We start from the raw sequence: 20177 nt of genomic DNA, 5'->3' as shown, positions 1-20177 counted from the left end.
GACCAGGCTGGTCTCGAACTCACAGAGATCCGCCTGCCTCTGCCTCCCAAGTGCTGGGATTAAAGGCGTGCGCCACCATCGCCCGGCTATACAGCACTTGTCATTCCTCTCTAAAACTTCTGTTCTGTTGGTGTTGGGCTTGCTTCTCCTTCCTCTAAGGTATAGTAAGGAAGTGCCTGACTTACTTCAAATTTTAAGTTTTTTATTATATACCCTTTGACCTATTTCCAAAACCAAAATAATGGAAACTATCTGAATATGTTGTAATTGTTTCTGATTAGATATGGCTGTGCTGGTGTTGGAAGTCATCACCAAACTTGATCATCTTCCGGTTGGCAGAGTTCAAATCAGTGGACTTGCCCAGCTGTCTCCAACCCATCAAATCAATGGATTTTTTACCATTGTTTCACCAGTATCTAAGAAACTTGGAGAACTTCAGGTAAAAATGTTCTAATTCTTTACTGCTGTCTTATCACTTTTCTCATTATTGTGACCAGATACCTGATATGAAGCAACTTAAGGCTTTATTTTGATTCCTGATTGAAGGTACAGTTACTTGTAGGGAAGACATGGCAGCAGGAGCTTGAGGCTGCTTACTCACATCGAGGATTAGGAAGCAAAGATAGGACAGGAGCCTATGAACCTCAAGCCCCACCCCCATGCTTCACTTCTGTTAGTGAGGCCCCACTCCTATAGGTTCCTCAACTCTCCAAAACAGCCTCACGCACTGGGGACCAAGTGTTCAAACACTGTTTGACCAACCAATAACAACTGCAAAGAATAAAATCTGGGGGCAGGAATCAAGTCTTCTAGAATGAGTCCCATGTCTCATGAAGAGTACTTCCTTGTCCTTGCTCATTTTGCACTTGACTTGTTTCCTTTTTCTAAACCCAGCACCAGGAAACTTTCACACTCCGGTTGCGCTCTCCTTCTCTGCACTGTGCTGAATTCATAGGATTAATTATGTCTTTGTTGATCTAGTGCAGTAACCAGAATTGTTTATTGGTAGGATTCCCATTTAGAGTCTAGACTCTGTAAAGTATGAAACTCTATTTTCTTCCTTTGTTTTCTGCCAGTTCCTAATATAGTACCCGGAAGCCTTTGTTTCAGTCATGTAAGTGCTATCTTTAATATTGTCACCCATTGATCCAATTTGTATTTTTATGTGTATATTTTTTATTGTTTTTATTGAGCTATACATTTTTCTGTGCTCCCCTCCCTTCCTCCTCCTCTTCTACCTTTTCCCGCCAGTTTGTATTTCTGATGCACTTTTATGTACCACGAATGTAGAAATAAGACACAGCTTTCTCGTGCAGTTTTTTAGAACACAGTATGATATATGCTATACTATAGCTATGAGAGGGTTCTGTGAAGACCATAGATCCCTTTTCTGAGGAGACTCTGGGAGAGCTTCAGAATGATCACTTAACATTCACACTTCACAAATTCAAGTGACAAATGAATTCTTTCAGGAGCCCTATGCTTCTTCCTGTAAGCGGTAAGATGACCTGTGAAGACGGTTCTCTATTCTCTTGACTCAGAAAGCCCTAAAAAAAAAAATAAAAGAAGCAAATCATGATGTTCAAATCTTCATGTTTCCTTGATGGCCCAGGCCATCAAGAGTGTGTGTGTTTAAAAACCCACCACGTATCTGGAAAGTATCACTTTAAAGAAGCCATGTGTGTTGTTCCCACATTATAATGGTGGAGTCCGTAGGTGCAGCCAGGCCAAACAGTGGGGCTGGACAAGTAGAGTGCTGAAATTTTACTACACGTGCTTAAGAATGGATAGAGTGATGCTGAACTTACGAGTTGGGTGTAGATTCTCATCGTTAAACAAAGTGGACAAAGTTCCTAGGTGTTCCATTGAACTTACAGAGCTCAGGCTGGATTAACTGTCCATGAACCTGCCACAGTGAGGTGACCCTCACTGAAAAGGAGCAAACTGTTCCAAAGCCAGAAAGGGAGGCTACATAGGAGAAAAAGATATCCCAGAAGAAACTGAAGAAACTAAAATTTACAGTATGGGAATAAATTTAGCATTAAATAAATACAACTAAAAATTTTAAAAATTCCGTTGGTTTTACACCTTGCCAAATTTGCCCTAAAGCTAATACAAAAAAATTAAATAAATAGGAAAAGAAACCAAGAAAAGGTAGGGAAAGAACACTAACATTACCAGATACAAGAATGCACCACAGAAGCGTACCTCATATGTCATGCAACAGAATATCAACTCCAAAAACCCCGCAACTAAGGGGAAGAGCTCAAGGATTTGTCAATGGATTTGCGTCATTTTTATTCAGAAAACAGTGCTGCCTTCCGTTGATGTCTGTATGGCGAAGTGAGGCTAAACTCATGTGTTTCTGCTGCTGTAGGATTTGCATCAAGCCTGCAAAATGCTAAACTTATGTTTCAAAAGCTATAAAGGCACTCTCCTGTGGGAGCGCATTCTGCTCTCTCAGCCTTCAGCAGCGCTCAGCTTTGTTTGTATACCTCAGTCTTACAGAAATACTCCAAAGAGAGAGAAAGCTCTGCATCCTTGGGGCTAGTTATGGCAGTGTCTTCCCAGTACTAGAGAAATGAAGACAGGTTGTTCAACAGAATTAATTGTAGTTTGATAATGACAAAAGCGAATTTAGATGCTACTACATGTATACATATGATTGATGCGTAGGGAAAAATCAGATGGTACTACATGTATGTATGATTGATGCCTAGGGAAAATCAGATGGTACCACATGTATGCATATGATGGATGCCTAGGGAAAATCAGATGGTACTACATACATGCATATGATTGATGCCTAGGAAAAAATCAGATGGTACTACTACATGTATGCATGTGATTGATACCTAGGGAAAAATAAGATGGTACTACATGTATGCATTTGATGGATACCTAGGGAAAATCAGATGGTACTACATACTTGCATATGATGGATGCCTAGGAAAAAATCAGATGGTACTACTACATGCATGCATGTGATTGATGCCTAGGGAAAAATAAGGAATGATAATAGCAGTTGGAATATAGGATTCTATGTAGCCTTTTGTGGTGGTGGTTTTATTTTTATGATCAAGATATAATTTGAAAATATGAAATCTATCCTTTTAAAGTATGTAGTTCAGTTTTTGTTTTGTTTTGTCTTGTTTGTTTTCTAAGTATAGTCACCAGATTATACAAGCTTTACTACTTTCTAATTTCAGGATATTTCTTTCATTCCAAAACTCAGCACTGTACTCATTACCAGCCACTCTTCCACGATCCCGGACATCCCCACCCCTGGCATATCAGGTTACTTTCTGTCCTTTTATTTCCTATCCCTGCCATTTCAAATATATGGAATAGTGTGAGCTTTTTTGAAACTGTCTTCTTTCACTTAGCATAATGTTTTTAAGATTTAAATATATTGTAGCATATATTCCTTTTTGTGGGTGAAATATTTGATTGTATACATAGACATCATTTTGTTTATGATTTTTGATTCATGGGCATTGGATTTCTTAGCTTTTGTGAGCAACTCGAAGTTTTTCGTGAACATGGGCTTTCAGTTCCCTTGGGCACATATGTGGGAGTAGAGTTGGTGGGTGATATGGCACTTTGTTTAACTTTTTGAGGAACTACTAAAGTTTTCCAAAATAGCTGTACTATTTTTTGACCATATTTAAATGTAATTTATGTAATAAGATTTTCAAATGTAAAGGTCATTGGATTTAAATTGTGTTTTAATAGAAAATTGAGACAGAAGTTAGACTCTGAAGATAAGAAGTTTGGTAATAAGGAGCAGCAGTGAGGCAGAAGCAGCAATTAGAATTTCCTTTTCTCCAGGACTGGGAATGTGGCTCAGTGGTTAACAGTGCTTGCTGTTTTCCAGAGGACCAGAATTCGGTTTCCAGCACCCATGTTGGGCAGCTCATAACTGTCTATAAGTATAGCTCCAGAGAATACAACACCTCTGACATCTACAGGCACTTGCATTCACAATCACATAACTACACACACACACACACACAAACACACACACACACACACACAAACACACACACACACACACACACACACAATTTTAAATAAAACAAATCTTTATAATAAAGAGATATATTTAAAAAAAGTATTTTTAAAAAATTTCTTTTTTCCAGATAAGCGACTGTGAAGGAAGGGTATAGTAGGATATAATGGAGAATATACAGCTGGGGAGATTACTTATTAAAGTGCTTGCTGTTCTTACACATCTAAATAGTGTTTACTGCACACATATCCAGCTGCATTTGGTGGGAGTCTTTTTAAAATTTTGCCATCCTCAGTAGGATTTTTCCATTTTCATCATGCATTTTTTTTTCTACAGAATGGCTGTAGTTTGTTTCATAATCCTATTGACATAATGGTTTGATATCACATTTTGTCCATATATTATCTACTATTATTTTAAATTTCTCAAGTCTCTTTTTCTTCTTTCATGGACACAGAAAAATATTCCACTTTCTTTGCATACACACATTTATATATGGCATAAAAATAGACTCAGGGCTGTTTTGAAAGAGGAAGGGGTCTAGTAGGAGGAGGAAGGGGAACAGGAGTCTGTGGGGATATTGTCATAAAGCACATAATATATTTGAATTCAAGTGTTATTATCAGGGCTATGGGAACAGCTCAGTGTGCAAGTGTGAGGACCTGTGTTCAGATCCAAAGAACCCATGTAAAGCTGGGCTTGGTAGTGCGTGTCTGCAGTCAGTGTTCCTAAAGCAAGGTGGGAGGCAGAGACATAGGAATTCCAGAAGTTCATGGTCCAGCTAGCCTGTCTGCACACTGGTGAACAAGAGACTCTCCAAAACAAAGTGGAAAGACCAGAAGCCAAGATTGTCCTCTGACTTCAATGCAGCACCGCACCACGCACACCCATGCCTCTCTCACACACAAACACACAAGGCACACAAAGATGATTTAAAATGTCATTATGAAAACCATCACTGTGTACAATGAGTTTGTGAAAAAGAAACATAACACTTTCCTCATGTCTCTACTGTAAGAAATACAGCAGATTTCGGAACCGACAGACATTAACAGAATGCCACGAGTAACCCTACATGTTAAAATTTGACAACCTAGATGAAATGGCCTGATTCTTCTCAAACTGAACTACAAGAATTCCATGAAGAAGAAGAAATACTCTGAATAGATCTGGTACTATTTGAAAAAATTGAATTTGCAATTTTAGACCTGCCAAAAAAGAAAGCTCTAGGCCTAGATCACTTTATCAGCAAATTCTTCCAAACATTTAAGGAAGAAAAAAATACCACCAATCTTATTGTCTCTTTCAGAAAAATTGAAAAGGAGAAAACATTATTCTGAGGCATGTAACACTTTGATACCTAAACTAGAGAGGGAAAATACAGGAAAACTACAGAACAGTATCCCTCATGAACCTAGACCTCAAAATTCCCAAGAAAATACCAGCAAACTGGGGCCAGCACTGTACAGGAAGAATAATCCTGTCCCCAAGAGTTTTCCCCAGGAATGCAAAGCTGCTTCAGTATTTATTAAGGAGCCAGTGTGGAAAGACATCAGTCATGGTGTGCCAACCAGTAAAACGCACTTGAGCACCACCACAGTGGAAGACTCTCCAGAGCTTCTACACTAGATGATGGCATACTGTCATGAGCAGATGGTAGGGGTTGGCAGTAAGGAGGGCGTAACTACAGAAGAATAAGGCAATTATTTGGATGATGGACATGTTCCCTTTCTTGACTATGGCGGCTGTGTGTGTATGTGTGTGTGTGTGTTTAGTCATGAAATTACAGCTAGAAAATTGTCATTTTACTATAAGCAAATTAAAAAAATCAAGCAAACTAATAGCCCCAGGTGTAGCAACTGTATGTATATTCCTGACCAAGTCACTGGTCTAATCTAGTTCATTTTTTGCCACATTAGAATGGGGACTCAGCTTTCGTGGATTTTCTTATTTTTCAAGAGAAGCCAGAGATGCAAATTTGTATAAGAAATATAATTTTAAAGCATTGATTAATCATTGTTTAAATGCTGTGTGGCCTAGCATAAGTCTGAAAATTATACATTAGATGCCACAGATATAAGTAGAAAGCTGTAGGCAACTTAGTACCAGAGAGACCCTGAGTCATTGCTAGAAGGCAGATGAGCATCCTTAGCATTGCTCTGTTATACATGGGAGACGCATATGGTATATTTATGGCATATGTGGATGGTGTGGGCTTCAGGAGATGGTGATATATTTAGATGGCAGAATGTGATCTGGAGATAGAACAACAATAGCAACAAATACTGTTAGTTCCCTTTTTCTGACAAATGAAAATTGTTTTCATTGGATAAAACTTTGGGTACATGAAGACATTTTAAGGGAGAAATCTCCAGCTTAAAAAGTAAAATAGTTTGTATAACATAGAAAAATCTGGTTGGGAATATAGTGTGTGCTTAACATGCATGAGGCCTATATTCTGCTCCCAGCATGGGAGACAGGCAGGCAGACAGACAGACACTGACTCATTAACGGCACTGGCGGAGAAGTGAGCAGAGAGAGAACATAATTGGGGAGGGGCAGAGTGGAAGTGTAGATGGATACAGTACTGTATTAAGAACATTGAGAGGCAGAGGGCTTAGGAGTCAAGCCCAGAGGTAACCAGTTGATTGGTTAATGTGTTTTATGTGTCCAAATTTAGATGTTTTTCCTTAGTCTGCAATGTTTTATTTACCTCAGCCCCACTTAGCTTCATCTGACTTCATGCCTAGTATTTTCTGCTTAGTCATTTGTGTTCCACTTCTGGAAAGTCGTCCCTCTTGTCTGAGCTTGGTTCTCTCCCTGGGATTCCCACATCACCCAGTGCACATTCTGGGTTCCCTGTAAGGTCTGTGATCTTCTGGAACAGAGTCTGTTTTAGTCATTGCTCTGCCCCAGCAGTTAGCATAGAACTGGTATCAACAGATGAATTAGGCTAGCCCTAAGTTTGAGGCAGAAAATGCAAGGTTTTTCTCTGAGCTTTCTCCACTATTAAAAGTCTCAGCAGGCTTCTAAGTTGGACTTTACCAGTTCAACTCTGCTTAGGGAAATGCAAGCTTCTCTGGCGATTCAGCAAGTCCAAACTAAGGGTGGGGCACTTTTATTCCAGTGCTTTCTCTGCTTCTGAAATGCAGTGGCCATCTTTGGTAAGTTACAACTGGGGCAGCCCAGATTATAGGAGACACTGTTACAGTGATCACACAGTACTCAGACACACATGGTGTTTACTTGTGGGAAAGTCTTGATTTGGTTCATGGTCAGAATTCTCAGTAAGATCTAGGTTTGGTTTGAGTTCATGGATTGGCAGTTTCTCTACACAAAATATTCATTGACCTTTAAAAAATATCTGAAAAACTATTTTTTTTATTTCTGTGTTGGGTCATTCATCATTGGCTGTCTGTGACTGCTTAAACAGTTTCTCCTTCTCATTCTGTCATTGAAGCTAAACTTCTCAATAATGTTATTTTTTCCTCTTCTGAGGTATATTTAGTTTTGTTTCATTACCCTATTAGGTTTTTCCTAGTTGAACTTTTCAGAGGACTGGATAATTTTTTGTTTTGTTTTGTTTCTTCGAGACAGGGTTTCTCTGTAGCTTTGTAACTTGTCCTGGAACTAGCTCTTGTAGACCAGGCTGACCTCATCTGCCTGCTTCTGCCTCCTGAGTACTGGGATTAAAGGCATGTGCCACCAACGCCCAGCAATTTTTTTTAAGAAGAAGATGTAGGGACACAGACACATGTCAGTGTGTGTGTGCACGGGCATGCACACCACAGTGTGTGTGAAGATCAGAAGACAACTCTTGAGAGCTGTTGAGTCAGTTCTCTCCTTCCACCTCTCTGTGGGTTCCAGGCTGGCTGCTCAGCAAGTGCCTTTCCCCACTGAATCTTCTCACTGGTACTGAAGGAAGTTTTTAATAGTGTACTTCAACTCACAGGAGTGAAATTGTAGAGAACTTTGTCTTCTCTTTGGAGACCAGGTCTTGCTGTATAAGTCCACGAAGTCCAAGACTCAAAGGCTCCCTCCTGCCTTGTCCCCACCCCCACCCCGAGCTGGACTACAACAAGCAAGAGCTCAACCAGCAGAAACTTAGTTTTTCCTCATAGTGTTTGTCACATTTTATGTCCAGCATGACAATAAGGACTTTTTTTTTGTCCCAGACAACAAACCTAAGAATGTGTCATAAAATACCATGCCATTCATCCAACAGAACCATATCTATGGTTCTGTGCTACCCAGTCTATAAAAAACTAAAGAATGTGGTTTGTGCCTTCAAGGGATTCATAATATGTTTGTGTGATAGGTAAGTGATGCAAATATGCTCTCTAAACCTTGGCTTTGGAGATAGACTCTCACCAGGTTTTATAGACTGACTGGGGAATCATAATTTTCCTGCCTTCGCACCCTAAGTGCTGGTATTACTTGGCATACATCACCATATCTGGCCTCTGCTTTTTCCTTAACCTCACAGTTATGAGAATATAAGTTCCTGACAGACTTGTGTCATCACTGCAGTGATCTGGATGGGGAATACAGCGCATTCCTGGCCTATAGTAAAGTGTTCAGTAAGTAGTGATTATAGTGGTGGGTAGACAGTAAGGGGCATCCTGAAGAAGGCAATGACTTTGATATCTTTATCTAGGCATGAGAGAATCGAGGCCTGAATAAAGGTGCAGAGCTGTGAATATAGGGCATTGGTCTATCTCACACAAAGGAATGAAGCATAGTGAGAGAGGTTTTTGAAGTCAGCAGAAATCTAGGCCTACTCTTGTGAGGAACAGGTAGACATTAACTTTTGTCAGGCAGGGATTTCTTACAGTTAGTTACTGGAGGCTGAAGAAAATCTATTATTTCATGTTCTTTCAGGTTTCACTTGCCCTAGAACCTCTGTCAGATACTTACGACAGCTATAAGCCTCTTCCTACCACCGACATGACAGAAAATGTGCTTTTATCTGAGCGAGGACTCCGAGAGAATACTGAATCCAGCAATGCTCTATCTATGATTCCATCTTGTGGGGAACCTGCCATCAAAACTGAAGGAAAAGAATTAGCAGGCACCAGCAGTAGATCAGCCACACCAAGGTAACACTTACGTCTCCAAGTCTCTGCATCTGCTCTCATTGTCCTATTGAACATCTGAACAGTGAAACACAGTTATTTATTCAGCATCCAGCTCTTAACGCACCCACTGCTGCCCAGGACACCAGACACTGGCACAGAAATAATCAAGACATAATTCTTGGGGCCGAAGAGGTAGCTCAGTGGTAGAATGCAGTCTTAGTGTGCCCCAAATTACAGCAGTCGCAAAACCCCTACAAGTCCTGTTTTTAAGGACTGCTCACAGTCCAGTAGAGAAGCCAGTGTGCACATATGACTAAAGTTTACAGATGTCGTGATACATGGGAGGGGAAAGGGCATTGTTTTGTGAAATGGAATGAAGTATGAGAAACAGATTTTTGTCTTGATTACTTTTGAGGTAATCTGCATTGTATGAAACTGTGTAGATACACACACTCTCTTTCCCTGTGTGGTAATCTCTGTTTTGTATCACTTAAAGTATAACCCACAACTGTGGTAAAGGTCTATATTCCTTTAATTGAGGAGATTAAAAGCAGATATATAAAAACAATGCAAAAAAACAAACAACAACAAAAACCAAAAAACTTCTCACAAGGCCCCAGCTACAGTGCCCTCGTGGATCACCTATCTCTGACAAGGTGGAATATTTCCAAGACAGGGTATGAGCTGCTGGCTCTTTCTTTCTAACAGGGGGAAGGACCACTTGTACTTTGCAGAGGACCCCGATGCAGTAAAGAGTTCTTTGTGTGGACCACAGCATCACCTTAATTCAGAGCCAAGTTTAGAGACTGTATTGTTGAGAGGCAAAGCCCCACAGAAGCAGATGTCCCTCCTAAACAGTTCTGAATTTCAGCCACAAATTAGTACAGTCACCAAGAGTCACAGTGACTCATTCATCCTGTCTTCAAACAACCCTCCTACAAAGGACCTTCTTTCAGGTATGTATCTATCTGTGACCTAAGGCTTCACTGTATTTATTGGGATTACTCTGCTTGTTAGCCTGCCCACAAAGGTAAGCAAGACTTCTCAGTGAACTGAATAGCCAAATAAAAGTGTGAGACTTGCTGTCATCCAGAGTCTCATGTAAAGGACTGCTAATTAGATGTTTTTACTTTAAATTAGTATATGGCAATTGTGTTTGTGGGGTATAGTATATTTCAATGTGCATATACAGTAGGTAATGATCATATCAGGTTACATCTATCATCTCAGACACTTATCTTTTGTGTTAGAAACATTTAAAATGTCCTTTAAGAAGTTGGTAAGATAACTCAGCTTCTCCCGCCAAGCCTTGCTGTGCTGAGTGTGATTTCCCCCCCACCCACATGGTGAAAGAAAGAATTGACTCCTGCCAGTTGTTGTCTAACTTCCACACATACAGGTGGCATGTACTGACCTCCCACCCCACTGCATGCACACACACACACACACACACACACACACACACACAATAGTAATGTAATTTTCAAAACACAATGTCCTTTATTAGCTATTCTGCAACATTCAGTTGTCAGTCACAATTATTCTATGATGCTAGAGAACACTAGAAATTATTCCTTATCAGCTGCACCCCTGTCCTTACTGGCCATTCCTTCCTGCCCTCCCCCAACCCTTCCCAATTTTTGTTAATCTTTCTTGTATTGTCTGTTTAGGGATCATCTTTCAAGCTTCCACAAATAGATGATAGGAAATTTGTCTTTCTGTGCTTTATTTCCCTTAACGATGTCCTCTGGGAACACATTATTCGTTCATGTGCACCTAAGAACTTGTAATTAGATTGTTACATTGTGTGTTTGGATATGAGGGTAAAGCTTTTCTTATAGAAATGTATTAGTCCTTATCTGTCCCCAAATAATTTAAGGCAGCTAGAGTAGTACCAAATTCATGTCACATTCTAAAAACTATTATTCTTCATGGGGACATTTAGTGTGATAGCATAAAGCATCTTTATTACTTAAGACTGCGAGTTAAATTCTATTTTAATATTTACAGTACTACAGAATACATAAAAGTAGAAGTCTGCTCATTTGTATGTTACTCTTCTCAGTTCTGTGATCAAGTATACCTGATAAGGTTTGTATTGAATTATGGTTTAAGAAGGAATACTTTCCATCATGACACTAGGAGCAAGAAACAGTAGATTGCATTGGGTTCTGCAACAGGAAGTGGGGTCAAGGCTATAGAAGGTCAAGACCTGCCCTTAGTGATCAACTTTGTCCAGCAAGGAAGGCACCATTCCAAGTTCCACAACCTTCCAAAACAGTGCCACCAGCTGGTGACCAAGTGTTCAAGCATTCACATTCAAACCACGATAAAAGGCAAGTGGGTGCAGCCTGTATTGCCCCAGGTCAGGGAACACTATGCTGTTATTATTTCTGTGACATCAGGAGCATGACAGGAATGTATATCCACTCCCACTAATATTTCCAAAGGAGGTATCTGTACCATTTATTATATAATTATATAATATTATATATTATATTATTATAAAAACACTACTTGTTTTATGTTATTATGTGGTCTTGTATATTTTGCGATGATAGGGATTATATCTATGCCTTCTGCATACATAACATATACTCTACCAATGAGCTATGTTGTTCATATCTTTTATCTGAAATGTTTTAGGAATCCCAGTTTTTAAAAATATACTCTAGGGCCAGACTGTGATAGCACATGCCTTTAATGTCAGCACTCAGGAGGAAAGGCAGGTAGGTATCTGTGAGTTCAAGGCCAGCCTGGTCTACAGAGTGAGTTCCAGGACAGCCAGGGATATACAGGAGAACCCTGAGTTGAAAAAAAAACAAAAAAAAAACAAACAAAAATATATGTGTGTTTGTCTGTCTTTGTGTGTATCTGAGTTCAATCCCTGAAACTCACATAAAGGTGGAAGGAGAGAACTAACTTGCCCCTGACGTCCGCATGCACACCATTGCAGCCATGGTCTGCACTCGCACATAAGCACCACATGTATACACAAAATAATAATAAATACATTATGCCACATGCACACACACACATGCATACACACTCCAAGATTATGAGCCATTGACTTTAGTCTTTTAATTTAAAGAGTCCATTGACAAGGAAGAAAATTGTCTACAACACTTAATATTTCATCAGCTTCTGCCTGGACTCTTGTATGTACTTGTGCCTCAGACTTTGAGGAAGGTATTTATTTGGTCATTAAGAAGGTATTTATCCAACACCTACCAAATGTCTGATGCTTTTCTTTTTTTTTAAGATTTTATTTATTTATTTATTATGTATAGAAAGTCTGCCTCCATGTATGCCTGCAGGCCAGAGGGTGCCAGATTTCATTACAGATGGTTGTGAGCCACCATGTGGTTGCTGGGAATTGAACTCAGGTCCTCTGGAAGAATAGTCAGTGCTCTTAACTGCTTAGCCATCTCTCCAGCCCTGTCTGGTGCTTTTCTATGTAACAGGGATGTAGCAGTTTAAAATTTTCTTTAAAAAGAGTCTGTCTTAGGAATCTGCTATTCTAGATGGGAAGACAAACTGGATAAATAAGTACTACATTTATTTATAGTACTTAGTACTTGTTTATAGTACCGTATAGAGGGAAGCAATGGCAATGGAGGTAAATTAAGAAAGGGAGATGAGAGGGGAGGTTGCTAGTTTTGCATAAATTGGCAAAGTAAGATCTCGTTAAGAAAGTAATAGAATAGATTGTTATAGGTATGACTGGTTTCCAGAAGTTTAGGTAGCAGTGTAGTTGCCAGTGTTTTGGGGGGTAGAAATATTGAAACTATTATAAATAAGAGAGCCAGAATAAGGTATCTGGATATGAAAATGAGTCATAGGCATCATTTACCTCATTATGGTCAGACAGCAGTTGGGAGAGTTGGGAGGCTGGGACACAACAGCTCCCACAATAATATCAGTCTCTCTGGGATAGAATGTTCACTCATTGATGTAACATCTAACCACATGGTAGTAGCCCAGTAAACAACAGTTGTTAAATAACTTCCTCAAGGAATTTTCCGGCTTACAGAAGAACAGACCCTAAGGCCACTGCAGAACCTTGGGGCAAGTCACCCATAGGAGGACAGGTACTGTGAATTCTGGAACCCTTCCTTCTGGATTTCAGATGCTTTCATTTTCTGTTTCTGCTGCCTTCAGCTCTGTTAGAACAAGGCAATAAACTGAGGAATGCCATGTTGATTTCTGCAATGAACTCGAGCCCAGATACTAGCATGCTGCTGGACAAAGCTCCTCCTCCTATGCTGGAAGATGGTTTCAGATCCTCAGTGCCGTAAGTTAGTGACAAACACACACCCCTCTAGCTCATTTCTTCAGTTGTTGACTTACCTTGCTTTTTGTTGTTATGAATGGGATAATCTTGGAAATTTTCAGCAAATAGTTCTTTTTTTTTTTTTAAACCTGGGCGATGGTGGCGCACATCTTTAATCCCAGCACTGGAGAGGCAGAGGCAGGTGGATCTGAGTTTGAGGCCAGCTTGGTCTACAGAATGAATTCCAGGATATCTAGGGCTACACAGAGAAATCCTTTCTTAAAAAACAATAATAATAATAATAACAATTCTTTTTTTTTTTTTTTTTGGTTTTTCGAGACAGGGTTTCTCTGTGGCTTTGGAGCCTGTCCTGGAACTAGCTCTGTAGACCAGGTTGGTCTCGAACTCACAGAGATCCACCTGCCTCTGCCTCCCGAGTGCTGGGATTAAAGGCGTGCGCCACCATCGCCCGGCTAATAATAACAATTCTTTTTCTTTAAATTTATTTTTATTTCATTTGAATTGGTGTTTTGCCTGTTTGTATGTCTGTATGAGGATGTCTGATTCCCCTTGAATGAAGTTACAGACAGTTTTGAGCTGCCATGTGGGTGCTGGAACTTGAACCTGGATCCTTTGGAAGAGCAGCAAGTACTGCTGAACCATCTCTCCAGCCTCTCAGTAAATATTTCTTAATGTGGTGAGCCTACAGTAGAAGGTACTTAGAATCTAACACCTAACATTGGTGCTTGATGAATATATAAATGGATAAACTCTTCACTCTCTAAACTGGAATGCTTATATATAAAATGAAGATATTTTTCCCTCACTTCGGAAATGAAATGGGATTCTGGTGTTGGGAAGAAATTTGCACAGTGTAAAGTTTTATATACATTTAAGGCAGAGAAGCCTAAAAATGTCAAATTTTCTAAGTCAGACTAGTGCCTTCTCTTTTTTAGTTTGATTAGGATTTAAATTTTTCCCATCTGTTAGCCATTCATGACAGAGTATTTTTCACACCTTGGAACCAGGAATTCATCTAAAAACCAATTTAAAGACCACAGTGGTGACCACCTCCTCCCCTTGACTGAGAACATGTTTTGTAAAGATGACATAAAAGTTGACACCAGAGCCATACAGCTGCTGCTAGGCAGGTAAGTGCTTTTATCTAGCTTTCTTCCATTTAAAACTTCTTTCAATTCATTGAATACTTTGTTAGTAATACTTCCTTGGCCTGAGTCCTTCCCTTATCCTTAAACTAGGACTGTTTGCCTATTAAGTAAAAAGCCAGTGTATAGCCTTTCCTTCTAGTTTTGCTCACAGAATGGCCCGCAGCCCACCTCTCTGTCCGTGTCTCCCCGTTCTGTTCAGCATCTGTGTTAGCTGCTGTGACGAAGAGAGCATGACTTTTAACTAGAGTCAAGGTGAAAGTTGAAGTCTGTTGCTTAGTATTGTAGCCTTAGGCAGTTATTTCAGCTTGGCAAAATTTTGGAAGTTTTTTTTTTTTTCAAACTTTGCAAAATTTCAGTGAGGTTGAGAAATTGTGTATTTAAAGGAATTAGCATGGTGTTAGCACATAGAAGTTTGGTTAATTAATAATTAATTGTGAATATTGTTAACATGGTCACTAAAACCAGACTCATCGTGTATTGTCTCTTGAGGAACTACTGTAAACAGTACTGTCTTGATATGTTACACATGTTACATATACACAAGAAACATATTTTTAAGAATGCACAACTTACTTAAGGTTTGTTTTTTGGGGTTTTGTTTGTTTGTTTTTTAAGAGAGTGTCTAATGTAGCTTAAGGTAGCCTTGGGCTTGCTAAGTGCTATGTAACTGAGAATGACAGCGAGCCCTGCTCCTCCTACCACTGCCTCCCAAGTGCTGGCACTGTAGGCATGCACCACAATGCCTGGCTTTTGCACTTAGTTTAATTTGGTTAAAATTTAAACTTATAGGAAAGTGGCAAGAGATATCACCTTTTGGTCCTTGTATCACCAATAGGACTTTGACTATTACATTAAAGAACTTGAACTTCATATTAAAAATCTAAAATGGGGCAGATATCAAAATATTCTGAGTGGAAGAGTAGAAAGATCAACCTGCTAACACTAAGAAATAGGAAAGCATTTCCTTCCCAGTGGAGGTGGGAAGAGAAGAAATTAAAGTTAGAATCACAGGCTTCTATAGTATCAGTTGTAGAAAAAGGCAGAGAACCAGGTGGTGGTGGTACACACCTTTAATCCCAGCACAGAGTAAGTTCCAGGATAGGCTCCAAAGCTACAGGGAAACTCTGTCTCAAAAAGCCAAACAACAAGTTCCAGTTTGTGGTGTTTCAACCTCTTTTACTTGACTGTAATGACTGCCGTCTGGCCTGGGAGGTAGTGTGGCTGTCAGTGTGCTTAGGAGACGAGAAAGAAGATAAAATAAGTCCATGGGATGATGAACTGCCCTTCTAACCTCAAGCCCCTTTTTTCTTCTTGACCAAAATATAAATCCTCGTTTAAATGTAAGGCAATGCTGGAACTTTGTTGTTTGATTTTCTTTTACTCTAGCCATGTGTAGGAACACCAAAATATTGTTTATTTTACTCTTTTGGCTCTTTGGTTCTTTACTCTTTTACCACTCAGTATCCAAAATCCACATGGAGGCTTAATCTTACTTATGAATCCCCAGCCTTAGCTTGGCTTGTTTGTAGCCAGATTTACTTAAATTATCCTGTCTACCAATTGCCTCTGGACTTTTTCCTTTTCTTCTGTATATCTTACTTTTACTTGCTCAATGGCTGGCTGGGTGGCTGGCCCCTTGTGTACTCCCCTCTTTGTTCCCTTGCTCCTTTCGTGGGTCTCCTTCTATTTATACTCCCTTCTGGCCAGCCTCCTGCCCTTGCTCCTGCCTCACTATTGACCGTTCACTTCTTTATTAGACCATCAGCTGTTTTAGACAGGCAAAGAATCACAGCTTCACAGAGTTAAACAAATGCAGCATCAACAAAAGCAACACATCTTTACATGGTTAAACAAATGTTCTAGAGCATAAAGAAACGTAACACACCTTAAAATAATATTCTACAACAGAACTTACTCAAAACACCAAGCTCTGCCCAATTGTTCTATGATGAAGCCAATTATCAAGGCCTTCCTGGCTCAACTTGTTTTGAACTTCTAGTCAACATTTCAGGGCCTGGACTTGAAGACATGAGGATGCCTCCAACATGTACACAGAAAACAAGAGTCAGTCGAACATTTAGAAGAGAAACAGAAGGGGGACAGTTCCGGAATATTTAGCAAAAAGAGAAAATATGAAAATAAAGTTTAAAATTAAGAATATTTTCAGTGTATTCAACATCTGGATAACTATAATTTCAGAAATCATGTTTAAGAAAAGTAAAGAAATAGTGCTAAGAGTGGGCTTGCTTAAGGCTAAGAAACACAGACAAAATTTAACAATACAATAAATCATAAGCAAGTAAATTAATTAAAATAAATCGTAGTTGTAAAAAAGAAAAACAATACAGACGACTACATACTGAACAGTAGAGATCTTTGACAGTCTGTATGCAGAGTAGGTGCAGGTAGCAAACAGCTACTGTGGACAGCATAGACCCTAAATAAAGTTATATATGGGCCTGGAGTGATGGCTAAGCTGTTAAAAGCACTTGCTACTGTTGCAACCAGAGAACAGGTACACACTAGGTACTGTCTTAATTAGGGTTTTGTTGCCGGGCGGTGGTGACGCACGCCTTTAATCCCAGCACTTGGGAGGCAGAGGCAGGCGGATCTCTGTGAGTTCGAGACCAGCCTGGTCTTACAGAGCTAGTGCCAGGACAGGCTCCAAAGCCACAGAGAAACCCTGTCTCGAAAAACCAAAAAAAAAAAAAAAAAAAAATTAGGGTTTTGTTGCTTTGAAGAGACACTATAACCATAGCATCTCTAAAGGAAAACATTTAATTGGGGTGGCTTGCAATTTCAGAGGTTTAGTCCATTATTGTCATGGCAAGAAGCATGGTAGCATGCAGGTAGACATGCTGCTATGGCGGTAACTGAGACTTCTACATCTGGATCCACAGGCAGCAGGAAAAGCAAGTCACACTTCCTCCAACAAAGCCACACTTGCTAATAGTGCCATTCCCTATGGGCCCATGGGGGCCATTTTTAGTCAAACCACCACAGGTGCAAATGCATGCATGCAGGTAAACACTCATAAAATTTTTTTACAAATATATATTTTTAAAAACATGTTATATAAATGGATACCAAGAATATTTTCCAAAAAAAGGGGGACAATTTTTGTTCCTAAGAGACTAGCGAGATATCTCAGCAGATAAAGACACCTGGTGCCAGGTCTGACACCTGAGTTCTGTCCCTGGAGCCCATGTGGTAGGAGAGAATCATTCTTACAAGTTGTCCCATGCATGGAAATGATCTTTCTTTCTCTCTCCCTCTCTCTTGCTCTCGCTCCTCCAAGTAAAGGAAATAAAACTAAAAAGTTTTGAAGTAATATACATAGTCTCATTTGAAGGTAATGATTGTGCACTTTTTTGTAGAAATTAAAAAGAATGGTAGCTAGATTGAAAAAGAAGCTGAGAAATAATAAATACATGAGTCAGTGATCAGCATATGGTATTTACTATTGTTGCTTTATTAGTAATGGATGTTCATTTAAATATTGTTCAGTTCACTAACACTAAGTATTTGTTATTATAAGAGAAAAATAAGCTGAATTTTTCCTTATAGTGTGTAGACTTGGCTGTCCTTGAACTCAATCTGTAGACCAGGCTGGCTTCAAATTCACAGAGCTTATCCAGTTTTATATCCAATGTAAAATTAATCATGTCATAATAATTCCAAAATACATATGTTTGTTTAATTGAAGAAGACGTTTTTGTGAATTAGCTCTTTTTTCACAAAAACATTTACTTTAAAAAAAATGATAGTTACCATTTTTTTTCTCCCAGCTAGAGCACGGGTACCACAAGGAGCACAGCTTGACCTAGGTTAGGTTAGCCATCTCTGTGGCAACCATAGTACATAATAGATGGCGAGCAGACACTTGCTGAGAACACAATGCTTTTCAGTAGTGGGTTTTGAGTCCTAATTGACATCATCCCAAGAGAGGCAAAATGGAGTTGGAAAAGGACACCAATAGTTTGTAGAGAGTGAGTCCTTAGCATTCCTCCTTTCGCTGTTAGGAAGTTTTGCCAGAGGTGGGGGTGGGGCGGGTAGTTCCACTATTAAAATCTTTGCCTTTGTTTTTCTTGTCTCCAGTGCTGAATTATCCCAGGGTCATTTCTGGAATGGATTAGGCTCGCCTCCAGACTCCCCATCTCCTGGAAGTGATGTGTACTGCAGCAGTGACCTGAATGACCCTCAGTATGACCAGAGTCTCCTGGAGAACTTGTTTTACACAGCACCTGTGAGTCATTGCATCTGAAGTTTCATAAATCGGGGAACACAGCATTAGCAGCCGCAGTCACAGTACTCGCGGGAAGCTGTTCATTTTATATACGGCTTATTTAATAATGATGACAGCCAGAGAAGAAAGTATTATCATTTACAGAAAAGAGACAGGCCTAGTGACACTTTATTTTATCCCAAGAATACGTAGCAAGTGTCATAGCCAGAATCAGATTCAGAACCTGTGTTGCAGTGTGTCATATGGCTTTGTTGGAGCTAATACAGGCATGCTTCAGAGCCCACTCAGTGTCTATTCAGAAAAGTCCAGAAACATTTCTACTCACAGGTAACAGAACCCTCTTTGGGCTGTAAAACAGGCAATTCTTTCCAGGCAGTTCTACTTTATTCCAACCTTTTTATGTCAAGCTGTATGAGGAGTTGCTGGTTCAGCATCTTCTAGACCAGAGGTTCTCAGCCTCTTTGGGGTCAGAGCAGATATTTACATTATAACAGTAGTAAAGTTACAGTTATGAAGTAGCAATGAAAATAATTTTTTGGTGGGGGTCACCACAACATGAAGAACTTTATTAAAGAGTCATGGAATTAGGAACCACTGTTCTAGATGCTATAAATAGTGAGTTAATTGCTTTCTACAAGTAATCCTGGAGATTATTATCATGCTCCTCAAATAATTGTTTGTTACCATACAAAATACCTGAGGTAGGCTAACTTTATAAAGAAGAGAGATTTATATAGCTCATAGTTCAGAAGGCAGAAAGTCTAAACAGCACTCTCAAAGCTCTGATAAAGATCCCTGTGGCTACACCATCTCATGGCATGTATGAAATAGGGATCACATCACCAAACAGGGAAGTCGTGGGGACTGAGTCCCATCATCATCCCTTCCTAAGAACTTTTCCTAACAGAACTGAGGATCTCTTTCCATGAGGCCTGACATCTTAATAGTCACTGAGGGCCAAGCTTTCGACATAAAAAGCTTTTAGGGACACATTCTAATCATGTTCAGACCATCATACTTCTGATTTTCCCCTTTTCTATGCCAGGAAAAAAAGTGACTGAAACACAAGGTAGTTTATTCTGGCCTGGTAGTTTTGGGCCCTAGAGTCCAATCACTGAGGAGGAGTCACCCCAAGAGACCATCTCTCACATCACAGCTGATGTAAAAGCATGAGGATTTTATTAATTCTGTCATGACAGGGTCTTTCAGCATTCGAGAGGCCAGAAAGACCCCAATTGGCTGGTACAGGCTATTTTTAAAAGAAAAAGCCACAGAAACAAGGGGGATAATCAGAAAATGTCCTGATTATTTTAACTATTATGATTGGCTTATTCAAAAGGGCTATTACCAATAATTGGCTAAAGAGTGGTTGCCAGATCAGATGAGGTAAGAGGAAACA

At 39.6% G+C, this 20177-nt stretch overlaps 1 protein-coding gene across 4 annotated transcripts in view; it reads left to right on the top strand.

The window, feature by feature from the left end:
• Positions 1–20177, top strand: part of C2cd3 (C2 calcium dependent domain containing 3) — a 93445-nt gene that overhangs the window by 7405 nt on the left and 65863 nt on the right. For 2 of the 4 annotated variants that reach the window (XM_005357502.3, XM_026784397.1), the window contains exons 3-8: positions 282–439; positions 8894–9111; positions 9799–10046; positions 13252–13384; positions 14392–14514; positions 18631–18778. In XM_005357502.3, the coding sequence (XP_005357559.1) occupies positions 282–439; positions 8894–9111; positions 9799–10046; positions 13252–13384; positions 14392–14514; positions 18631–18778 (1028 nt within the window). Of the gene's footprint in view, positions 1–281; positions 440–1076; positions 1115–3209; positions 3298–8893; positions 9112–9798; positions 10047–13251; positions 13385–14391; positions 14515–18630; positions 18779–20177 lie in introns of those variants that run through there. The other 2 variants (XM_026784396.1, XM_026784395.1) reach the window with 2 other exon arrangements.

The sequence above is a fragment of the Microtus ochrogaster genome, chromosome 22, assembly GCF_000317375.1.
Source record: "Microtus ochrogaster isolate Prairie Vole_2 chromosome 22, MicOch1.0, whole genome shotgun sequence".
Classification (NCBI taxonomy): domain Eukaryota; kingdom Metazoa; phylum Chordata; class Mammalia; order Rodentia; family Cricetidae; genus Microtus; species Microtus ochrogaster.
The sequence above is the reverse complement of the archived record's forward strand: the minus strand, read 5'-3'. Positions and strand labels throughout refer to the sequence as shown.